Source organism: Protopterus annectens, chromosome 2.part0 (assembly GCF_019279795.1).
Source record: "Protopterus annectens isolate FY-2018-M chromosome 2.part0, PAN1.0, whole genome shotgun sequence".
NCBI lineage: Eukaryota > Metazoa > Chordata > Ceratodontiformes > Protopteridae > Protopterus > Protopterus annectens.
The window spans coordinates 1,708,074,425-1,708,093,470 of NC_056728.1; the positions used below are offsets into that span (position 1 = coordinate 1,708,074,425).

A 19,046-nucleotide genomic window follows, 5' to 3' on the forward strand; every position below is an offset into this window, starting at 1 on the left:
TGAGAAACATGTCTTTTAGATTTTTACATTCATCATTAAAATCATCCTCCCTTGAAATCATCCATGCTGCCCTCACCAATTGTCCCTTCACTACTGACTTTTTTGGAACATAGGGTGGGCACTTGAATAATGCAAGAAAGTATTAGAATATGATGGTTTTCTGTAAATTCTTGTTTCATACTTTTTGTCAATATTGTTTTTAATCAAAAGTACATCAAGAAATGGAATTTGTTTCTCTTCAAAATTATATGTGAATTCAAGAAAATCAGTGCTTTCATTAAGATACTTAACAAGATCTTTAGCTTGGTTTTGATTTCCTTTAAACAATATAAATATATTGTCTAAATATCGGGTATAGTATATAATTTGTGAATTTATAGGTTCCTTACTAAATATATAGTGCCTTTCCCAATAATTCATAACCAAATTTGCAAAACAGAACCCATCACCACCCCACTCTTTTGATGGAAGAAGTTCTTCTTAAATGTTATATAATTATGTGCTAGTATTATACTTAGTAGTTCTACTAGAACTAATTCAGATGTAGGTGCACCTTTTTCTTTTAAATTCAATATTACCCACTCAATACCCAATTCTTGTGGTATTGAGGTGTAGAGGTCTTTTACATCGATTGTAAGTAGGTTATTATGTTCATCAAAACTTATATCATTTATCTTTTCTAAGAAAGACCAAGAATCCTTACTTATACATATTTCGGAACTTACATATCTCTTAAGGATCCCATCAACTACCTTTGCGCAAGCATAAGTTGCACTATTCCTGCCATCCACTATAGGTCTGAGGGGTGGATTACTCAGATCCTTGTATATTTTTGGCACACCAAATATAACTGGAACAATAGGTGATGGCATAATTAGGTAGTTATATAACTCTGTATTAATTCTCCGTGTTATAAATAAATCATTTATATAAATTTTGATCCTGTTATTAGCTTGATTATATTCATTCATGGACACTTTATCATAAGATTCAGATGCTAGCATTACTTCAATTTTATTTTCATAGTCAACCTGGTCCATGAAAACCAAACCTCCACCCGTTTCTGGTTTCATAATACGGACCCTAGTGTCTTTCAAATATTGTATCCAATTTAATTCTTCATTTGTAAGATTATTCCTACTTATGCTGTTTTTCCTCAAATAATCCATATGTCTAAAATCAAGCTCACACATTTTTTTGAATATATACAAAGAGTTATGCAATGGTGGGCTGTAAGTGCTTGCAATTCTAAATTAATTTCTATCCATTCTATTCATATTACCCAACAAAACTGCCAAATTCAGCTTTCTCACAAATAATTTCAGGTCCAAAATACAGTTTGTAACATTCAGTCTTTTAGTTGGAATAAATGTGAGGCCTTTTGCCAGCAAACTAGCCAGCTCAACAGGGACATACACTGAAGAGTAGTTATAGATGGAAAAGTCCCCCTCAGAATTCGTAATAATCAAAGGGATGTTGTCCGGAACCATTTGATTTATTTCCATTTGTTGTGTTTCTTTCTCTGGTTCCACTTGTTCTGCGTTCTCCCCCTCTGAAAACCCTGTTGATTATTGCCCCACTGGTTGTTATTAGACTGGAAATTTGGTTTCGATTGATTCTGTAAACGTTGACTTCTACGGGGGCCATCATCAGCATTAATGTCTCCAGTGGTTGTCAAATTAGTTTGTGGAATACTGTCAGAACATGCCCCCTGTGGATTATTAGTCATTTCCATGTTCTGACCAGAGATATCAAGATTTGGACAGTTGTGGACATTTCCAAGTTGTGAATTATTATTAATATTAATATTTCCTTCCCCTTCCTTCCTATACCCATTCATTCTCCATTGCTGTGCTGGAGATGGACATGGGAAAGCCGATCCTTGTTGGTACTGCAAGCGGTCGCACTGTAACTTTTTGCATTTAACTGCTCTCGCCTTATTGATAAAAGATTCAATAGTCTGAAATATGCGTGAGTATTCAAATTTATATCTGGAAAAATCAGGATGTGATTTAATCTGAGTGTCCAAGGGAATGATATTATCTCTTAATTCTTCCACTATTTTACTATAATTTACTATCATTAAGTTGAATAATTCAAGACCTTGTTTATTAAACAATTTAACCAGGTCTAAGTGGAATTGGGAATCAGGAATCAGGCCTGTCGGATATTGACAAATCCTGAGACCCTTCGGTACTAACTCCAATCTCAAACACTCATTGAAATAAACTATTTCCAAATTTAACTTTTTGTATTTTAACAAAATATGATCGAAAGAGTTCAGCAAATCAGTTAAGTTTGATTTTTCCCTAGCCGGACTCACCATTGTGGCTGTAGAGTTAATTTGGGTCAAGCCCATAGGTGCAGTAAGCCATTCGTTGAGATTAGGGAGTCCACACAGAAGGAATATATGGGGCATATTGCTTTAATGTTTGATATCAATGCATCAGCTGATCAAGTGTTTAAATTATGTAAACTGCATTATTTGATTTGTGATTTAATCTGATGAAGTTCGTGTATCTCTTGGACAAAAAGCGCTTCAGCTTATTGGATTTACAATAAACGGATTGTTTCAACTGTCGTTTGGCATACTTTGTGGTTTCCGGAAGTTTTTTGTTTTTCGTTTGTCACTAATTGCATATCCAGAGTGAGAGAGGTGGCACTTCCCTGCAGGCAGCTGATGTGCAAGATGAAATGTCTATAGCAGCTGTGCAATATTTTGCAAGAACCCTGGAAGAAGTAAAATGTGAACTCCAAGAACACTGTGTCTTGAAATAAAGTAGAATATACTGAAACTAGACTGCACACGATAACACATTCATTAGAAGGATGGCACAATGTGGTGGATAAAGCTATTTAGCCATACAGTCAGGGATGGCCTTAGGTCAACTGGTGCCTTAGGCAAAAGGGCTCCACAGTGCCCCCACACCACCTGGTGCCCCCATCCTGGTCTAATTACACTATCCAGTTTACTGGAAAAATGCCCTTGCTATAGCGGCGCCCTAGGCGGACACCTAGTTGGCCTATGCCTAAGGCTGGCTATGCATACAGTATTCATAACTGCTGTGATATGGTGCCTTTGTTTGTGGTCACCTGTTAGATGTATGAAAGAGGAGCAAAGTGGTTAATAGGAAGGCAAGAAAATGGGAAAGGTAGTAATCAGAAGGACACACAGAAGGATAATTTATAGAATTGCGCAGAATGGAGAAAGGAAAGATAACGTTTTTGTTGGAGGGTCCTCATTTTTATATACACAGAGAGGGGAAGGGTGAAAGGATAGGAAGGGTAAGAAAGATCAGTGTGCACAAGCAAACTCACATACAACAGCACGGACAAACAGCTGTGTATGTGTGTACAGCAGCATTTGGAGGCATGCCGTGAAGAAGGACAAACAAATGTCAGGCAAATGGTGGGGAGGACTGGGAAATGCAAATGGTATGAGGCATGACAACAGAAGGTGAGGTCATAGCAGGGTGGAACACGAGCAGCAGCATGTCCTCTGCCTTCCTATCCTACAAGGACATTACTGTGATCCATCAAAAGATGATGGATAAGGGTGGCCAATAGTGTGGAGCACCCTCTCCTGGTGACTCAATGGTCAGGCCTGGCTGGGTGAGTAAATCTGCAATCTGTTCCAGATGTCTCTCCATCTGGGTTGTACACCTACCCACTTTCTTTCCACTACAACCTCCACCAGCTACTCCAGCTGCAACTGAGCTACATTGTGTAATGGTATCAGGCTACTTGCCATTGATGATTCCAATAGACTGGATATATTTAAAATACAGGTCAGCATTGGCCAGCAGAAGTGACCTTTCCTGGCCAACAGTCTGTCCTGCCTCCTGCAGTAGGCAACATGGTTCATGTCTCACTCTGCTTATGATAAAAGAGAAAGGGTAAAACCAGAGAACTGTGACAGGTGTATAATAAGATGCTGAAGCAAAGCTGACTACATGCATGCCCTTATGTATGTCTCAGTACCTGCATCCCAGGCAGCAGACAGGTGTCTATCCCCTAGGTATATTTTAATGTATCAACACAGAAATATAGCCCTCACACACAGAGACACACAAAGTACTGTGGAGGCACCATGACATGGGGCAGCCTAACATCAGCACATAACAGGTTCTTACATGTTATCAACATGACCACATGACACAGAATCACCTCACAGTAGCCAAAATATGTGAAACAATTCCCCACACATACCTAAGACATGACAATGCTTCCCACTTATTATACCATTTGAAGCATTGCTGCTTCTTAGCCTCCTGCTCCCCTGCATGAAGATAATCAAAGTGATGGCCTCACACATCACAGTTCCTGCACTATATCTCCTGTTCAGGTTATGCTCATACTTGACAATCAACACCTCAGCCAGGTCATACCAGGCATCAACTTTGTGGAATTGAACAGCATAGGGGCCCAGTGGCTGCTTCTTGAAATGGCCATGAAAACATAGACCCTTATATTGCTCTCCTTCATGCATCATACAGACACTCTTCACTGAGGATTTGCAGAGACAGACATTGCCATGCAAATATCCTTAGAAAATGTTGGCATATTCCTGAAGGGTAAAGTCTTAGCTGTCACTCACACATGCAATGTGATTTGTGAAAAGTAGGAAGTGTAGCTTGAAGCTGCACAGACGAGTTACACATGCTCACACAGGTTTCCTGCCTGAGCTCATGGCCATGAGATGTCAACGATGAGGTAATGAACCAAATGCATTTCATGCTACATATGTGCAGCAACAAATAAAATGATTACTCAACAGTCATAGCATTTGGATTCATCTGAATGTGTACCTCACAAACAGGTATAAAGCTGCACAGTTAGAAAACACTTTACCATGTTGGATAATTGCTTGGAGAAATCAGACAGTGGTGTTATGAGGAACAGAAGCAGTTTCATCACCTAAAGACAGCAGAGATGATATACACAGTGCTTTGCAAGTGTGTGATATACTTCCCTGTACAGGTATTTCATTTACATAAGCTCAGAAACAAAATTTGTATCTGCATGTGTCATGTGTAAAATATATTGCACTGTCAACAAGGTAGCTTATGATATCAGGACAACCTGTTCCTCTACATGCCCGTCATGTTGTATGGAGATGATATATTCTGTATAAAGTAAATAATGTCCTGTGGTGTTGGCAACATGTCACCTGTGTTTCCCCACAAGACCGAGTGGTAGCACTTAGAATGATGGTCCTCACATATACATACATATAGATACTTGTAGGTCATAATGTAGAATATGAACCCTGCAGGGCATCCATATGTGCCACTGTGTGACAGATATACCAGCTGTATGTGTTCCTAGCATGATATATCCTCATAACTTTCCTGTCACTTATAGTAGGGTATACCTATGTAACACAGTGGCTCTAACTGCTATCCTACCAGTCCCAGTAGTCCACAGCCTATAGCCATATGTCTTGTGTTCACGTGTCTGAATGTGTGGAGGTCAAGGTGGAAGGCGGAGGCTGGACAATTTCAGCCCTTATGAAAATGTCATGTTAGTACAGGAAGCCAAGTCCCATAGGAGATGCCTGTTGAGGAGAGAGGTGCTGACCAGCCTTTATGGGATCAATTGCGTCAGACAGTGGTCTGTGACATAAGAGTGGTGTCATAAGCATGCTACTAACATATTGTGCCATACCATACCAAGTAAACGGTCATTCAATCATGGCTGACAAGTTGGTTATCTGGGGTGGGGGCAAGAACAGCAGGTTAACAGAGCCAAAAGCATCTCTGATATCCTTGTTGGGGGACATTGTTAATGGGATCAATCCTGGTGGAGTGGAGACTGGCATCAGACTATAACAACCACCATGCACTTCAGAGCATGAAGCCTCTGGTTAGTAATGGCTACAGCTGATTACTGAACAACACCACTGTAGGGTGACTATACCATACACCACCTATAGGAACATCAGGTGTTCAGGCACATCAGGAAACCAGCAGAGATAAGTTGGGATTGCATGGTAAATCTTGAGTGGTCAGTCTTAACATGCATGCATGTCACAGGACCATGGTGGTATCACAGGCATTCATTTTCAGTCTGGTGTATCTTTTGCTATGGCTTCACAGGAAGGACCAGCTATGCTGACATCTGTAGATGCTGGGAGAGAAGAACAGGCAGATGTTGAGACCTGCATAATAACTGATGATGATAATGGTGATAATGATAGACAGAAATCCGATTCACATCCAGATGACATTGTAGCACTGTTTGTCTCCATCCTAGTTAAACATCCACCTACACTACAGGGTGAATATGTGGTCTTATCCACAGGTGAACCTGAAGTTATACAGTATAACAGCTTAACACTGCCATGGGGAAGTTATGTGGCTGTGAGTAACAGAGATGCAGACCCTGTGGCTACAGCAGCAGGTAAGTGCACCATCTCAGAGCCTGCCAGGGGTGTCTAATATCTTCATGAGTCACAAGTGACCCCTGACATCTGTGCAACACTCAGACTTGGTCTGCAGATGTGCCAGGATATCATCCACACACAGTTTGCAGCTACCCAGTCCATCATGGAGCTGACTGCTGCATTGCATAATATTTGTGATGATGTCACCCAGTCCGGCCAACTACTCTGTGAAGACATAGACTCCAACGATGGTGCAATGATTGACCTGATTAGTTCTTTAGTAGTGCACACTGTTTCAATGTCTGCCTCCATATGGAGGATTACCAGTGCCACAATTACTGCTCGAACTGAAAGTCTTGTCCAGGGTCAGGGTAGGGTATACATATACATATATATATATATATATATATATATATATATATATATATATATATATATATATATATATATAGATATATGGGGGGGTGCATTGCAAGGTACCTGGACGCCACCTGCGTTAGACAGTGCTGCATCCCTCACTACACAGCCTCCACTGGCAGGACACTTCTTCAGCAGATTCAGTCCAGGTAACTGTACCACAGCTGCATGCCATGCTCTTCACAAAAGGCTTCAAATCCTATTGCACCAGGCCAGGCCCTTAGCTCACAGTCATGTGGTGTCACCCCACCAACATTTCAGGAGGAAGTAATCCCTGACATGGAGTACCCATCACCTCAAGACTTCTGTCTTCACCTCCTGTGGTATTCCCCCCTCTCTCCATGAGACTATGTGTAGAAAGGTGTGCCACTATGTTCCTAGCAGCATGTGCACACAATAACAACTGTGGCACACTCCATCTTCCCTCCTGTGTTGTGAATATGGGAATATCTGATGCACCGAGTGGCCAAAACATACACTGATTAGCAGAGGCAGATATTAAAACAACATGCATCGTGTTTGTTCTGTGTAACACTGCATTGTTACTGTATGCTTCTTAGGATCCACAGTTCTGGAACAGATGTTATTTCTTCATCTATACTGCTACCTTGTACTTGTGACTGATGGGGGGAGGTGGGTTTTTGTGGCTGCTGCTTGTTCATCTTCCACTTACCTTTCAATGGATGATGGTGTCAGTGCCTTCTGTGTTGGATGCGTGTGTGTGTGTGTATGTGTGTGTGTGTGTGTGTGTGTGTGTGTGTGTGTGTTTGTGTGTGTGTAGTCTTACTGCACTTGTATTATGGGGCTTCTTTGCCTGTTTCCTTAATGGCATGTTAAATGTGCGAAATGTTATGAATATTCGGCAGGATATGGCAGCATCATAGCTAAGTGACACTTTCCCCATGCAGAAGTGGGCTATATGCAGGCTGTACACATGCTGACAAATGTTGTGGGTTTGTGTTAATGAGGTGTTATAATGCAGTTCAGCCACTTCTATGTGGGATCCATTTGGGTCTCATTAGCCATGACTTCAACAGATATCCAGCATCATTTGTAGCACACTATCAACATGTGGGGGGTTTAATTCACTCAAGCACACTATAAATGTCACTATATGCATTAACATTAGCCACAGTGACTGGACTTCCCAACCAGATGGCTCTGCAGAGTATAACCACACAGGAAGTGCTGATGTATCTTACATTTGTGCCATGCATTTGATTCATATGTACTGCCTGGGTGCTATGCAGACATATTGGTTATAATCACACATGTGCATCATGCTCTACCTGCTAGTTCACTGAATAGTAGCCATTCCTGCACACAAACCTTTGCGACCATTGACCATGTGGGGATATTACTGCAAGTCGTGCATGCCATCCAATACCTCAAGGAGGTGAGAATATTGTAGAAGGAATGCATGGTGGTGGCTCTCTCCTATGGTTGCATAGTGGTGGCTCTCTCGTGGTTACATAGTAGTGGCTCTCTCCAGTTGTGTGCTATGAAACCATATATGCTCATCTATATGTAGAAGCATTATGTCAGGCAACTTGTTGTTGAATGTCTTAGATGCAGAGGCGATAGATATTCCCAACATATCCCCTTTTGGTTTAAAAATGTCCCTGTAGCTAAAATAGAAAGAGAGAAACATACCTTGGTCTCCACAAACATGAAGTAGCCACACATTCATTTAGATTCTGTGTGCATGTGGCACTTGTCAGTCAAGTTCTGTACAATATTCAGAGGTATTCAGAAATGATTGATAATCTCCTGGTCCATAAAATTGTGGAATGTCACCAATTGTCAGTACCATTTCCTTTGATGTTGGATGCCACCTCCCACATAAAGACAAGGAGTGGCAGTGCTAGTTGCTAATGTATGACAAGTAGAGGTGATGTTGTAACACACACACATTCTCACTGTCTGCAATTTGTATGCTTTCAGCATAATTGCTCCTTTAGCAGCAAGGCAGGCACATATTAGTATGTCATTTATTTAGTTTGCTGACTAGGGAAGTCCAACTGAGCTAGAAATCAGCCCCCTTTCAGCAGAAAGCTGGGAAGAAAAACACCAAATAAACTAAGCATCTTAGTATTGAAAAGAAGGGCAATAACAATATTCAGTTATAAACTTTCCCTACCAAATTTCATTTGGCATGAATAACAATATTTAGTTATACACATTCCTTACCAATTTTCATTTGCATGCCATTGTACGGTCATTTTTATATAAGTTTTTCAGTTCATTTTTGCTCCCTACTAACAATGCATGGCTAATTCCCACACAACTATGAGCTACATACTACGCAACCTATTTATTTTTATTTTATTTTATTTTATTTTACATTTGTTAACCAGGATTAGTCTGACTGGACAAGGTCCATTTACAGTTCTGGCCTGGGGAGAAAAGCTCCACAAATGAAGTAGAGAAATACATCATACAGTTTTGCAATAAACAAATACGTAAGACAGTTTTGCAGAAAAACATTAAAGTAACATAGCTATATAAAAAAAATTGTTCTTCAGCATAATGAGATGCTAGACATCAACAAGATCATTTTTTATAAAGACAGACATTAAAAGGAATCAAGACTGAGGGTTTATGTTTACTACCTGTGGCTGTGAAGTAGGTAGTAGTAGTGAGAGAGCCAGGAGAGTAATGGAGAAACAGGGATATTTAAGTAATACAAGGGCATGTCCAATTCTTAGTGAGGTGTGTTTTAAGTACGTTTTTAAACTGTTTGGTGTTTGTAGTAGACGTAATGGAGGAGGGGAGATTGTTCCTGGTTTTAGCAGTGGTGTGAGAGAAAAGGGCTTTCCCAGCAGTATTATTAGCTGAAGAGATAGTGAGAAGAGCTTTGTTGGCCAAGCCTAGGAGACAATTGGTAGAGTAGTAGGAGAGTAGTTGATTTAGTGCAGGAGTTTTATTGGGGTATTTCAGGATATTGAAAGCAATGACAAGTTGATGTTAGCTGAGTAATTGTGGGAGTTCTAACCCTTCATAGGTTCATAGATTAGTACTAAGCTAACTGCCCTTGTAAGCCATTTTAAGCCTAGCCAGTTATCCCTTGTGAGACTCAAACCCTGCACCTTGTGTTTGTAAGGCAAACACCTTAACCATTAGGCCACCCCATTGCAAGTCTTTTAGTGCCCGACAGTGATATGTTCTAAAAGTGGAATTATTTGCAAACTTTGCAATTTTATTGTAGCATGACTCAAGTTTATCAAAGTCAGTTTTTCTAGTGTGTGTCAGAACTGGAGCTACATACATAAGGGTAGAAAGTAGGTGAGTTTGGGCAAGAGAAATCCGTGCCTTATCAGTAAGGAATTTTTTTATGCTTATAGAGAGTTCCTATTTTTTTGTTTACATTTTTAATGGTTTGGGCTATATGTACATCAAAGAAGAGATTTGTGTCTATTTCTACACCGAGAAGTTTAGTATGGGAAGTTGGAGAGATGACGGTGCCATTTTTAGAATTAATGGAGAAGGAGGGGGGAGGGTTTACATTTATTAGGGGTGAACAGGAGCAGTTTAGTCTTATTGGGGTTTAGTATTAGTTGGATGTTGATTATCCAACTTTCAACAGAGATAAAGGATTCTTGGGTGAGTTTTTGTAAGGTGGTAAGAGGTGAGGCTGAGCAGATAAGTGTTGAGTCACCTGCGTACTGTATAAGTGAGGCATGCAGGGTGGAAGTGTGCAGATTTTTTGTAAAAGTAGAGAAAAGAAGTGGGCCCAAGATTGAGCCCTGTGGTACACCTATGGTAGCAGAGAGTAGGGGAGATAGCTTACCTTGCCATTGGACAGATTGTTGTCTATTTGACAAGTAATTTTTGAACCAGGAGGTAGTAGTTGGTGCAAAGGAGAGGGAGGCCAGAGATTCTAGTAGTATTGGGTGTGAGACCATATCAAAAGCTTTGGACAGGTCTAAAAAGATTGCAGATACATAATTGTTCTCATTTCTGTATTAGTTCACCAGATTAGTAAAGGAGAGGAGAGCAGTGTTAGTGCTATGGTGTGGGCGAAAGCCATGTTGAGTGGGAGAGAGAAGGTTATTTGTGGTCAGGAAATGCATTACTTGGGAGTGTATACACTTCTTAAGTAGTTTAGATAAGGGGGACAGGATGGCTATGGGGCGATAGCTAGAGAAGTCATAGGAATTGCCGCCTTTGTGGAGGGGAATGACATAAGAGATTTTCCAGAGGAGTGGGACATGTGCTTCCTGGATAGATCGGTTAATCAGGATTGAAACAGGGTAGGATATGGAATCTGCTGCCATTTTTAGGAAGCTGGCGGGTAGATTATCAGCTGCTAGGGTTATAGGTTTAAGTCTTAGGAGTAGTTTTTTGATTGTGGAGGTGGGGACTGGTGAGAGAATAAGAGAGGGCAGGTTATTTGGACTATTGGTAGTGGTGGTTGAGGGATTGTTTCTTTGTAATTGTGTGGATAAGGACTGGAAAGAGTCTATAAAGTGATGATTGAACTGGGAGGCAATGTCATTATTATTATTGGTGGAGGTGGGAGTGGGAATTGTTGTTTTGCCTGGTTTTTGTAGGGAGTTTATGGCTTGCCAAAATTTTGGGGGGGTCTTTTGTGTATTTATTTTGCTTACCTAGGAAGTAATTTTGTTTGTCAAGAATTGTTTGCTTTTTGGCCTGATTCCTGAGTTGTTGGTAGGTTTGTCTGGTTTGGATAGAGTTTTCCTTTTTCCATTGTTTCCAGGCTTTGTCCCTAGACTTTAGCAGGGCTCTAGTATCCCTAGTCAGTCATGGCACATAGTTTGCTTTAGCTCTAATTTTTCTGATGGGAGCAACAGTGTTGAGAACACTGGTAAATGTACTGTTAAAGTAATCTACTGCCTGATCTACTCCTAGAGTTAGTAATGGTTACCAGTCACATTTTTTTAGTATAATGTTTAGTTCCTGTGTGTTTAGTTTGCGGGTGTCTCTGACTTGTCTATATACTATGGGTTTGGGGTTGTTGCTACGTTTCCTTAGGAGAAAGGTAGGGTGGTGGTCACTAAGGCCATCTGGTAGACAACCTGCTTTATAATTTTGTATGGGGTAATTCACTAGTGTCCAGTCAAGAATAGATTGTTTGTGGGATTTTTTTGTCTACTCTAGTAAGTTCTTTGATAAGTTGAGAAAAACCGAATAGGTTGATGTGGTTGGTAGGTTTGTTTGCATTACAGGCTAACCAGTCAGTATTTAGGTCACCTAGCAAGATAGTTTATTGTGGGAGGTTATCCCTAGCCCACTGAAGCGTTTCCTCAATTGTGGGGGCATTATTTCCTGGAGGGATGTAGCTACAGAGAATGTTAATGTTTTTTGTATTGTTTATAGCCAGTACTGAACGTAGGATTTCGGTGTTATGAAGTTTTGGTAGGAAGGTTTGTAAAGGTAGGAGGTTGAGTGCATTTTTAAAAAGAATTGCAACTTCACCTCCCTTCCTCCCTGTTCTATCTAATCTTAGGATGTTATATCCGGGAGGGAGAATCTCTTCATTTTGGATACTGGGTTTCAACCAGGTTTCAGTTATGGCCAGCAAGTCTGGGGAGTATTGGGTTATGAACACATGAAAATCAGGGAGTTTATTGGAGATACTCCTGATATTTAGGTTAATAATTAGTAGGCCAGATTCTGCCTGTTAGGAAGTATGGTGTGGGATGGTCCTGGGTTTGGATGTATGTCCCCTGAAGTAAGTAGCCTTTTGCTACGAGTTATGATTTGTTTGATTATGTATGCTATTTCATTGTGGGATTTACATGGTATTTTTCTAGTATAAGTTCCTGTTTGGCAGGTCTTATATGTGTATAGTATGGAATTGTCTTTAAATAGTGTGGAACAGATGTGGAAGTGTATGTTAGACTGCAGTTTTCAAGTAGTATCTGTTGTGTGGTAGGAAGTGTTGTGGATTGATCTATTGGTATGAATTGATGTGAGGAAGGTGAGGGAAGCAAGAGCTGTTAAGTGTGAAAGGAGTGTGATTTGCATTGTATGTTGGAGTTATACTAGGTTGTTTGTGGCCTCAGGTGTAAGAAATAGGAGCAGGCGAGGAGGTGTGCCCATTTAATGCTGTCTGTACTAATGCTGTGTACTAATTTGGTATGGAGTTAGGGGATGTGCTGGGGCAGTTAGTAGCAAGAAACTGATAGATATGATAGGTAGAGTTTGGATCAGGTGGCTGATTGGTGTAAGTAGGTTATCAGGTAACCTACTGTTTACAATAAGTGTAGGTGTGGTGGGGTGGGTGGGAATTGGGGGTAGGGTAGGGGAGCGGAATGAGCCGAATGGAGCGGGCTACACCAGACCTCGAGATTACAGAGACAATATGTATTTGCTGTTCAGGACAGATCAGGTATACAACACAAATTGGGGTAAGCGTGCAAATAAAGGTTTCCTTACACTATCTTTGAATATTAGTCTGCACTTAGTTGTGACTACTAATCTACTAATTACATGGGTAAGGAGAAGGCCTAATAGATTGCTGCCAGTGCTGCTGATTCCCTAGTGGGACAGTACCTTAGTTTCAGTTAAATTAAGCAGAAACATATTAAAAGTAACAACCTTGTTTCCTTTTTTAAAAATTATTAGAAGACTGCTGGTGGTTTCAGTATGTTTTAAGGAGCAGTCATGAAGCAGTGTGAGCCTTTCCATGGGGTTGGGTAGAGCAGGGTGACAGAGAAATTAGTGTTGATGTCCTGGGACAAGAGAGAGGAGAGATATAGCTATAAGTTAGAACAGTGTAGTAAGCAAATTCAGTCACTTATCAAGTTCTCTATAGCTTAGATAATATAGCACACATGTAGGTTTTCAATGACTACAATATAATATAACAGTATATACAGAGGTCATATGTATTGGTAGACTTAGTACCGGTGCTAAACTCATAACAATAACATTCTCCTGTCTATCATCCTTACTAAGGTTACAGATAAGTTACACATTCCCCTTGCAAATATGAGAGAGGAAGCAGCATGCAGCCTTAAAGCAAGTCTATGATATCCTTTGACCTTCTTATAACAACTAGAAGAAGAATGCTAGTAACTAATTATCTAACTGCATAACATTCCTTATGATAGGTCTGTAAAAACCATCTGCCTTTTCTAACAAATAAACACTTGTAGCTAGTATAGCTGACTGCTTAACAAACCTTATGTGCCTCACTTTGTTAAGACCCAGTAAACATAATTTGTATACAGCCTTCTATATGCTCTATACCTGCGTAAGGTAAAGAACACTTGCCTTTACCTAGTGAGAGGATTTACAGTTTTAGCTGGTTTGTTTGTAGGCCCGCTATAGGTCGTGACAACAGAGTGTGTACTGGAAAGTTGGAGTCAATGACCACGTGTTACCGAGACTAGTTACTCTACTGCCATTTTGTTTTGTATAACAGTACTACTGGTTACAATTTCAATTAGCAAAGTTGTGAATACAGAAAACATGACATTCTTTTGAACAGAGCAGTAATACCAGATAGTTGCACTAGCAATTTTACAGAATAGTACAGTTAAATTAGATAGGGGAAGTCATACCGCCAACGCCGGTATTCGTGAGCACTAGCAGAATTTGAAATCAAGAAATAAATTGCGCAAGACAAAGGAGATTTAATATCTCGCTTCCATAGTCTGAGGTAACTAAGGGATGCTTTCTTTTGATTGGGTGTGTCTGCTGTCATGTGACCTCACACCAGATCTTGAGATTACAGAGACAATCTGTATTTGCTGTTCAGGACAGATCAGATATACAACACAAATTGGGGTAAGCGTGCAAATAAAGGTTTCCTTACACTATCCTTGAATATTAGTCTGTACTTAGTTGTGACTACTAATCTACTAATTGCATGGGTAAGGAGAAAGCCTAATAGATTGCTGCCAGTGCTGCTGATTCCTGAGTGGGACATTACCTTAGTTTCAGTTAAATTAAGCAGAAAAATATTAAAAGTAACAACCTTGTTTCCATTTTTTTAAAAAATTATTAGAAGACTGCTGGTGGTTTCAGTATGTTTTTAAGGAGTAGTCGTGAAGCAATGCAAGCCTTTCCGTGGGGTCGGGCAGAGCAGAGTGACAGAGAAATTAGTGTTGATGTCCTTGTTTCCTTTTTTAAAAATTATTAGAAGACTGCTGGTGGTTTCAGTATGTTTTAAGGAGCAGTCGTGAAGCAATGCAAGCCTTTCCATGGGGTCAGGCAGAGCAGGGTGACAGAGAAATTAGTGTTGATGTCCGCCACCGCTGGGATTCGTGAGCACTAGCAGAATTTGAAATTACACAACCTGTCTATGAATCCCAGCAAATATTCAGTTTGTTCCTTGTCCACAACAGGCTTAGTAGCTCTTTGAATGGTGCTGGGACTCTCTCATGACATAAAATACTCATACCTTCAACTCCATCTTATGCATACCCATTTTTTTCACTAACTGTGTAAAGAAGAAACATTATTACTTATCATGCTGACAAAATATAACAGTGCAGATTTCTGTACAGTTTTAATTGACTTCCCTACCTATATTAATATCAGCTGGCTTGTCTGCAGGAACTTGTCTGAAACTGAATGGAGAGATTTCACTCCACATCCCAAAGGCAGCTCTAATTCCTTTTTCTGTGTCACTTTCATTTATAAGGTTGCTAGGATATGACAAAATCCTACAAAGGAAGAACAATACAAGTTTATTCTGGTACATAGAAATAATTTACATTGTGTGCATCAAGTTAATGCTACATACATTTCACAGTAAAACAATTGTCTTTGATATATGCAGACTTTCATACCAATATTCACTAGTCATTACAACTACTTATAGTTGATACTGACCAGTCAAGAAATGATGTAATGATTGTTGTATCTAATGAATATTCACTCATACACCTGTATATGGTATAAGGTAATACATTCAGAATCTCAAACCTTCTGAATATCAAAACAGATGATCGACAGAAAAATGTCAAATTACAAAATGTTGACCACAAAAAATGAAGACAAGACATTCTATGTGGGGGGGGGGGGGTCAAGCTCCCTCCACCCTCCATGGTGGGACACAACCCCTGCTAATTACATATACCAACTCTGAGATTACACAATAGTGGGAAAAGGGCAAAAACCCAGTCTCACTGTACACAATCTTGGGCGACACACCATTAGCTTTTTAACAAAAGGGAAAAAAGCGGGTTGACATTTTGCGATTCAGTGTTTTTCCATTGATCATTTGTGTTTCATAATTAGAATATTCGACATTCTGAATGTATCCCGGTATAGAATATATAACTATCAAGGGCACATGGCAGGGGTAATCACATTTAATCTTCTATATGAAAAATGTGCAAATTTAAAGGTAAATGGTATCAAAACATGTTTTGCATGCATAACCTAGAATATTATATAGTAGCACCCCATTAGTGTTCACTCTTATACTAAATATTTCATGCCCAGCTTGTGTGAAGAGGTAGGCTGTCATGATGGGCACAGTAATCTATAATATAGGTAGGTGCACCCAACAGCACTCGCTGGCCAACAAGAAGTCAGTACAGACAAAGGCTAATCCATCTAAACTTTGTTGATCAAGAAATCCTAGCTAGATTTTAAATGGACAAGGACATACTATGGTCTTTGATTAGTTTGTATGGCCCAATGATGTGGACTGGGGAGATGGGTGGCCTGTCTATACCTGAGGATGCGAAGGTGTGTATAGCCCTCACTTTACTTGTCACTTTGAATTTCCAAAGAGAAAATGGGGACATGTTGGATATCTCACAGGATTCAGCTTTGAGGAAACTTCAGCAGTTCTTCAACATACTCTTGGTACATGTGAATCAGTACATCTATTTTCCAATGTCACCCCAGGACTGATCCAATACTGTGCATGCTTTCTATGGGATGGCATAATTTTCTGATGTACTTGATGCAATGGACTGCACCCATCTTGCCATTATGGCCCCATCTGGACCACAGGGCGAATCAATACCAAACAGAAAGGGCTACAGTTCTATCAACATCCAGGCAGCCTGTGTGATGCATGGGGATGCATCACAAATGTCTCAGCCCACATCCGAGCAGTGACCATGATTCTCATACATCTGGCACACAAGCTCATTCTTCCACCTTTTCTTGCGTGGTAGGATTGCTCATGGTCACTTTGCTGGCCTCCTACTGCATGCAGTATGTTTACTGTCTGCTGCATTACACACAAAATGATCATACATCAGTTTGGTGAGCAAATATCATAACTAGACACTGATAGTGGCCCTCCAGATCCCTCCATCATTTCTCTTACCAGTGACAATAGCGACAGTGGCCAGCTGACAGCACTAGCACAGCAACACCTTAGGCAGGCTTGCGTACAGTATACAGCTGTGCAGACAAACAGGAGGCATCTAGTCCACAGCTATCTGCCATGACATTCACCATGTACAAAGATGCTACTTGATGCATTCATGCAGTGTTCTTGTGGGCTATGTAGTGTGGTGCATGGTCAGCTTACACTGTACATCAGATTTTACCAATAGAAATGATGCTGTTCACAACAGTGTCATCAGTCATCATTTGCACAGTGCAAAGGGTAAGCAGCACAAGTGCTAGTTTCACTAGCAGGGACAGAGTGCTGAAAAGCAGGTGCTGTGATGCATTTACGGCTGTATTCTTACTTTGAACTACAATGTCCAGAACAGACTATTCTGATTGTTAAGGGACAAAAACTGCCTACGTTAGAAGAATTGTTTTTTTCTCTCTTTTTTTCCCTTTGGTACTTTCTGCTTTGTGTTTTTCAGATTCAAGTAAGAAATTTTGCAGTAGTCATGTGTGTAAATGGACTGCTGTGTGAGTATTGTTTTCCTCTTACTGATTTAAAGACAGTAAGTTAGATTTGGGAGGTGTCAGACACATACACAATATCCCTTAAGGAGAGCATGGGTGATGGTCCCACAGATCATGAACAAGTGCAGGCTTGTAAGTTTAATGTTGAGTCAGTCCAATAGTATAATCTACTGGATTCTAGAAAAACTATTGACAATGACCTAACTGTGCGGCAGAACCTTGACTGTGATGTGTTATGGAAGTTTAATAAGGCCTGGCTGCCTTTTTCTTGGAGGAATCCATATGAATGCTTGCAGCACTTTCTTCAAATACAAGTGCTGTCTAGCCTACTCACCTACCATGCATGTTGCCAGTCCCTTGTTCATGCCCAGCTGTGTTCCCAATGTGTGTCTGGTAAGTCCTTGCTTGTGTGCACATAGAGGATGACACGGATGCCATGTGTGCAACCATGTTGAGCATGATCATCCTGACATTGTCCCTGGTCACAGTCATTCTCATGTACTGGTGAAATTACTCATGTATTTCCTACGGTACTTTAACCATGTCTAACTGACATTCTGTGGCAGTAGGGTGGGCTGGGAACTATGGCATGGCACATATTGATGTGAAACCCCCCCTTGGATGATTCCTACAGCATCCTCATCTGCATCAAAATTATTATCCACCACCACAGAGAAGGTACTCCTCATCCAGTGTTAAAGGTTGGAGTATAGTTGGGACACCACCATTGCTGCTAAGTGCAATTTTATTCTGCCTAGTTTTTGTTTTAGCTCATCCCACCATGTCATTGGCTCTTTTTCTGTACTGTACCTAGACACAGTTCCTTTGCCCCTACAGAATTGATATAAACCACTATTTGATTCCATGTCTGAGCTGTCTCTGCCTGTTTTGGCCCCTATTTTGCAAAAAAGGCATTTGTCATTTGTTCTCAGAGCATCCATAAGGATGTGATTCTCCTCAGGACTGAAGTCACTAGTATAGCTATGGTGGAGTGAGAGGGACAACTAAATGGGGGGGGGGGTGCAATCAGCCAGTCCAATAGCTCTTTAATGTAATACCAGTTTTAAACGCATTTGCGGTCAAACCTGGGTGCTGCAGCGCTCCATGTGTGGTCTAAACTGTAGCAACTGCTTGCTACATTGAAGCAAACAGTTCACTACAGTAAAAAAATAAATAAATAACTAAAACCAGAGTACTGTAGCATCCTATGCAGGCATGGTATAAACTGCAGCAACTGTTTTTTTTTGCTCTTCACTAGAAGAGCTGATGGGATGAAGTACTGATTCATAGTAATGCTATTTGAACCAGCTATGCTTCTAACTGAAGTTGTCTGCTCTGTGTCTTGTTCCCTCTTCATAGGTTCATAGGTGTATACTAGTCTGACAACCACTAGGGCCCTTGAAAACCTAGCCATGCAACCCAAATGTGACTCACAAATTTG

At 40.5% G+C, this 19,046-nt stretch overlaps 1 protein-coding gene across 1 annotated transcript in view; it reads right to left on the minus strand.

The window, feature by feature from the left end:
* The window catches only part of MMP23B (matrix metallopeptidase 23B), a 344,346-nt gene that overhangs the window by 220,963 nt on the left and 104,337 nt on the right, over nucleotides 1-19,046 (minus strand). The window contains exon 3 of the mRNA XM_044061757.1: nucleotides 15,302-15,441. Within this exon, the coding sequence (XP_043917692.1) occupies nucleotides 15,302-15,441 (140 nt within the window). The remainder of the gene's footprint in view (nucleotides 1-15,301; nucleotides 15,442-19,046) is intronic.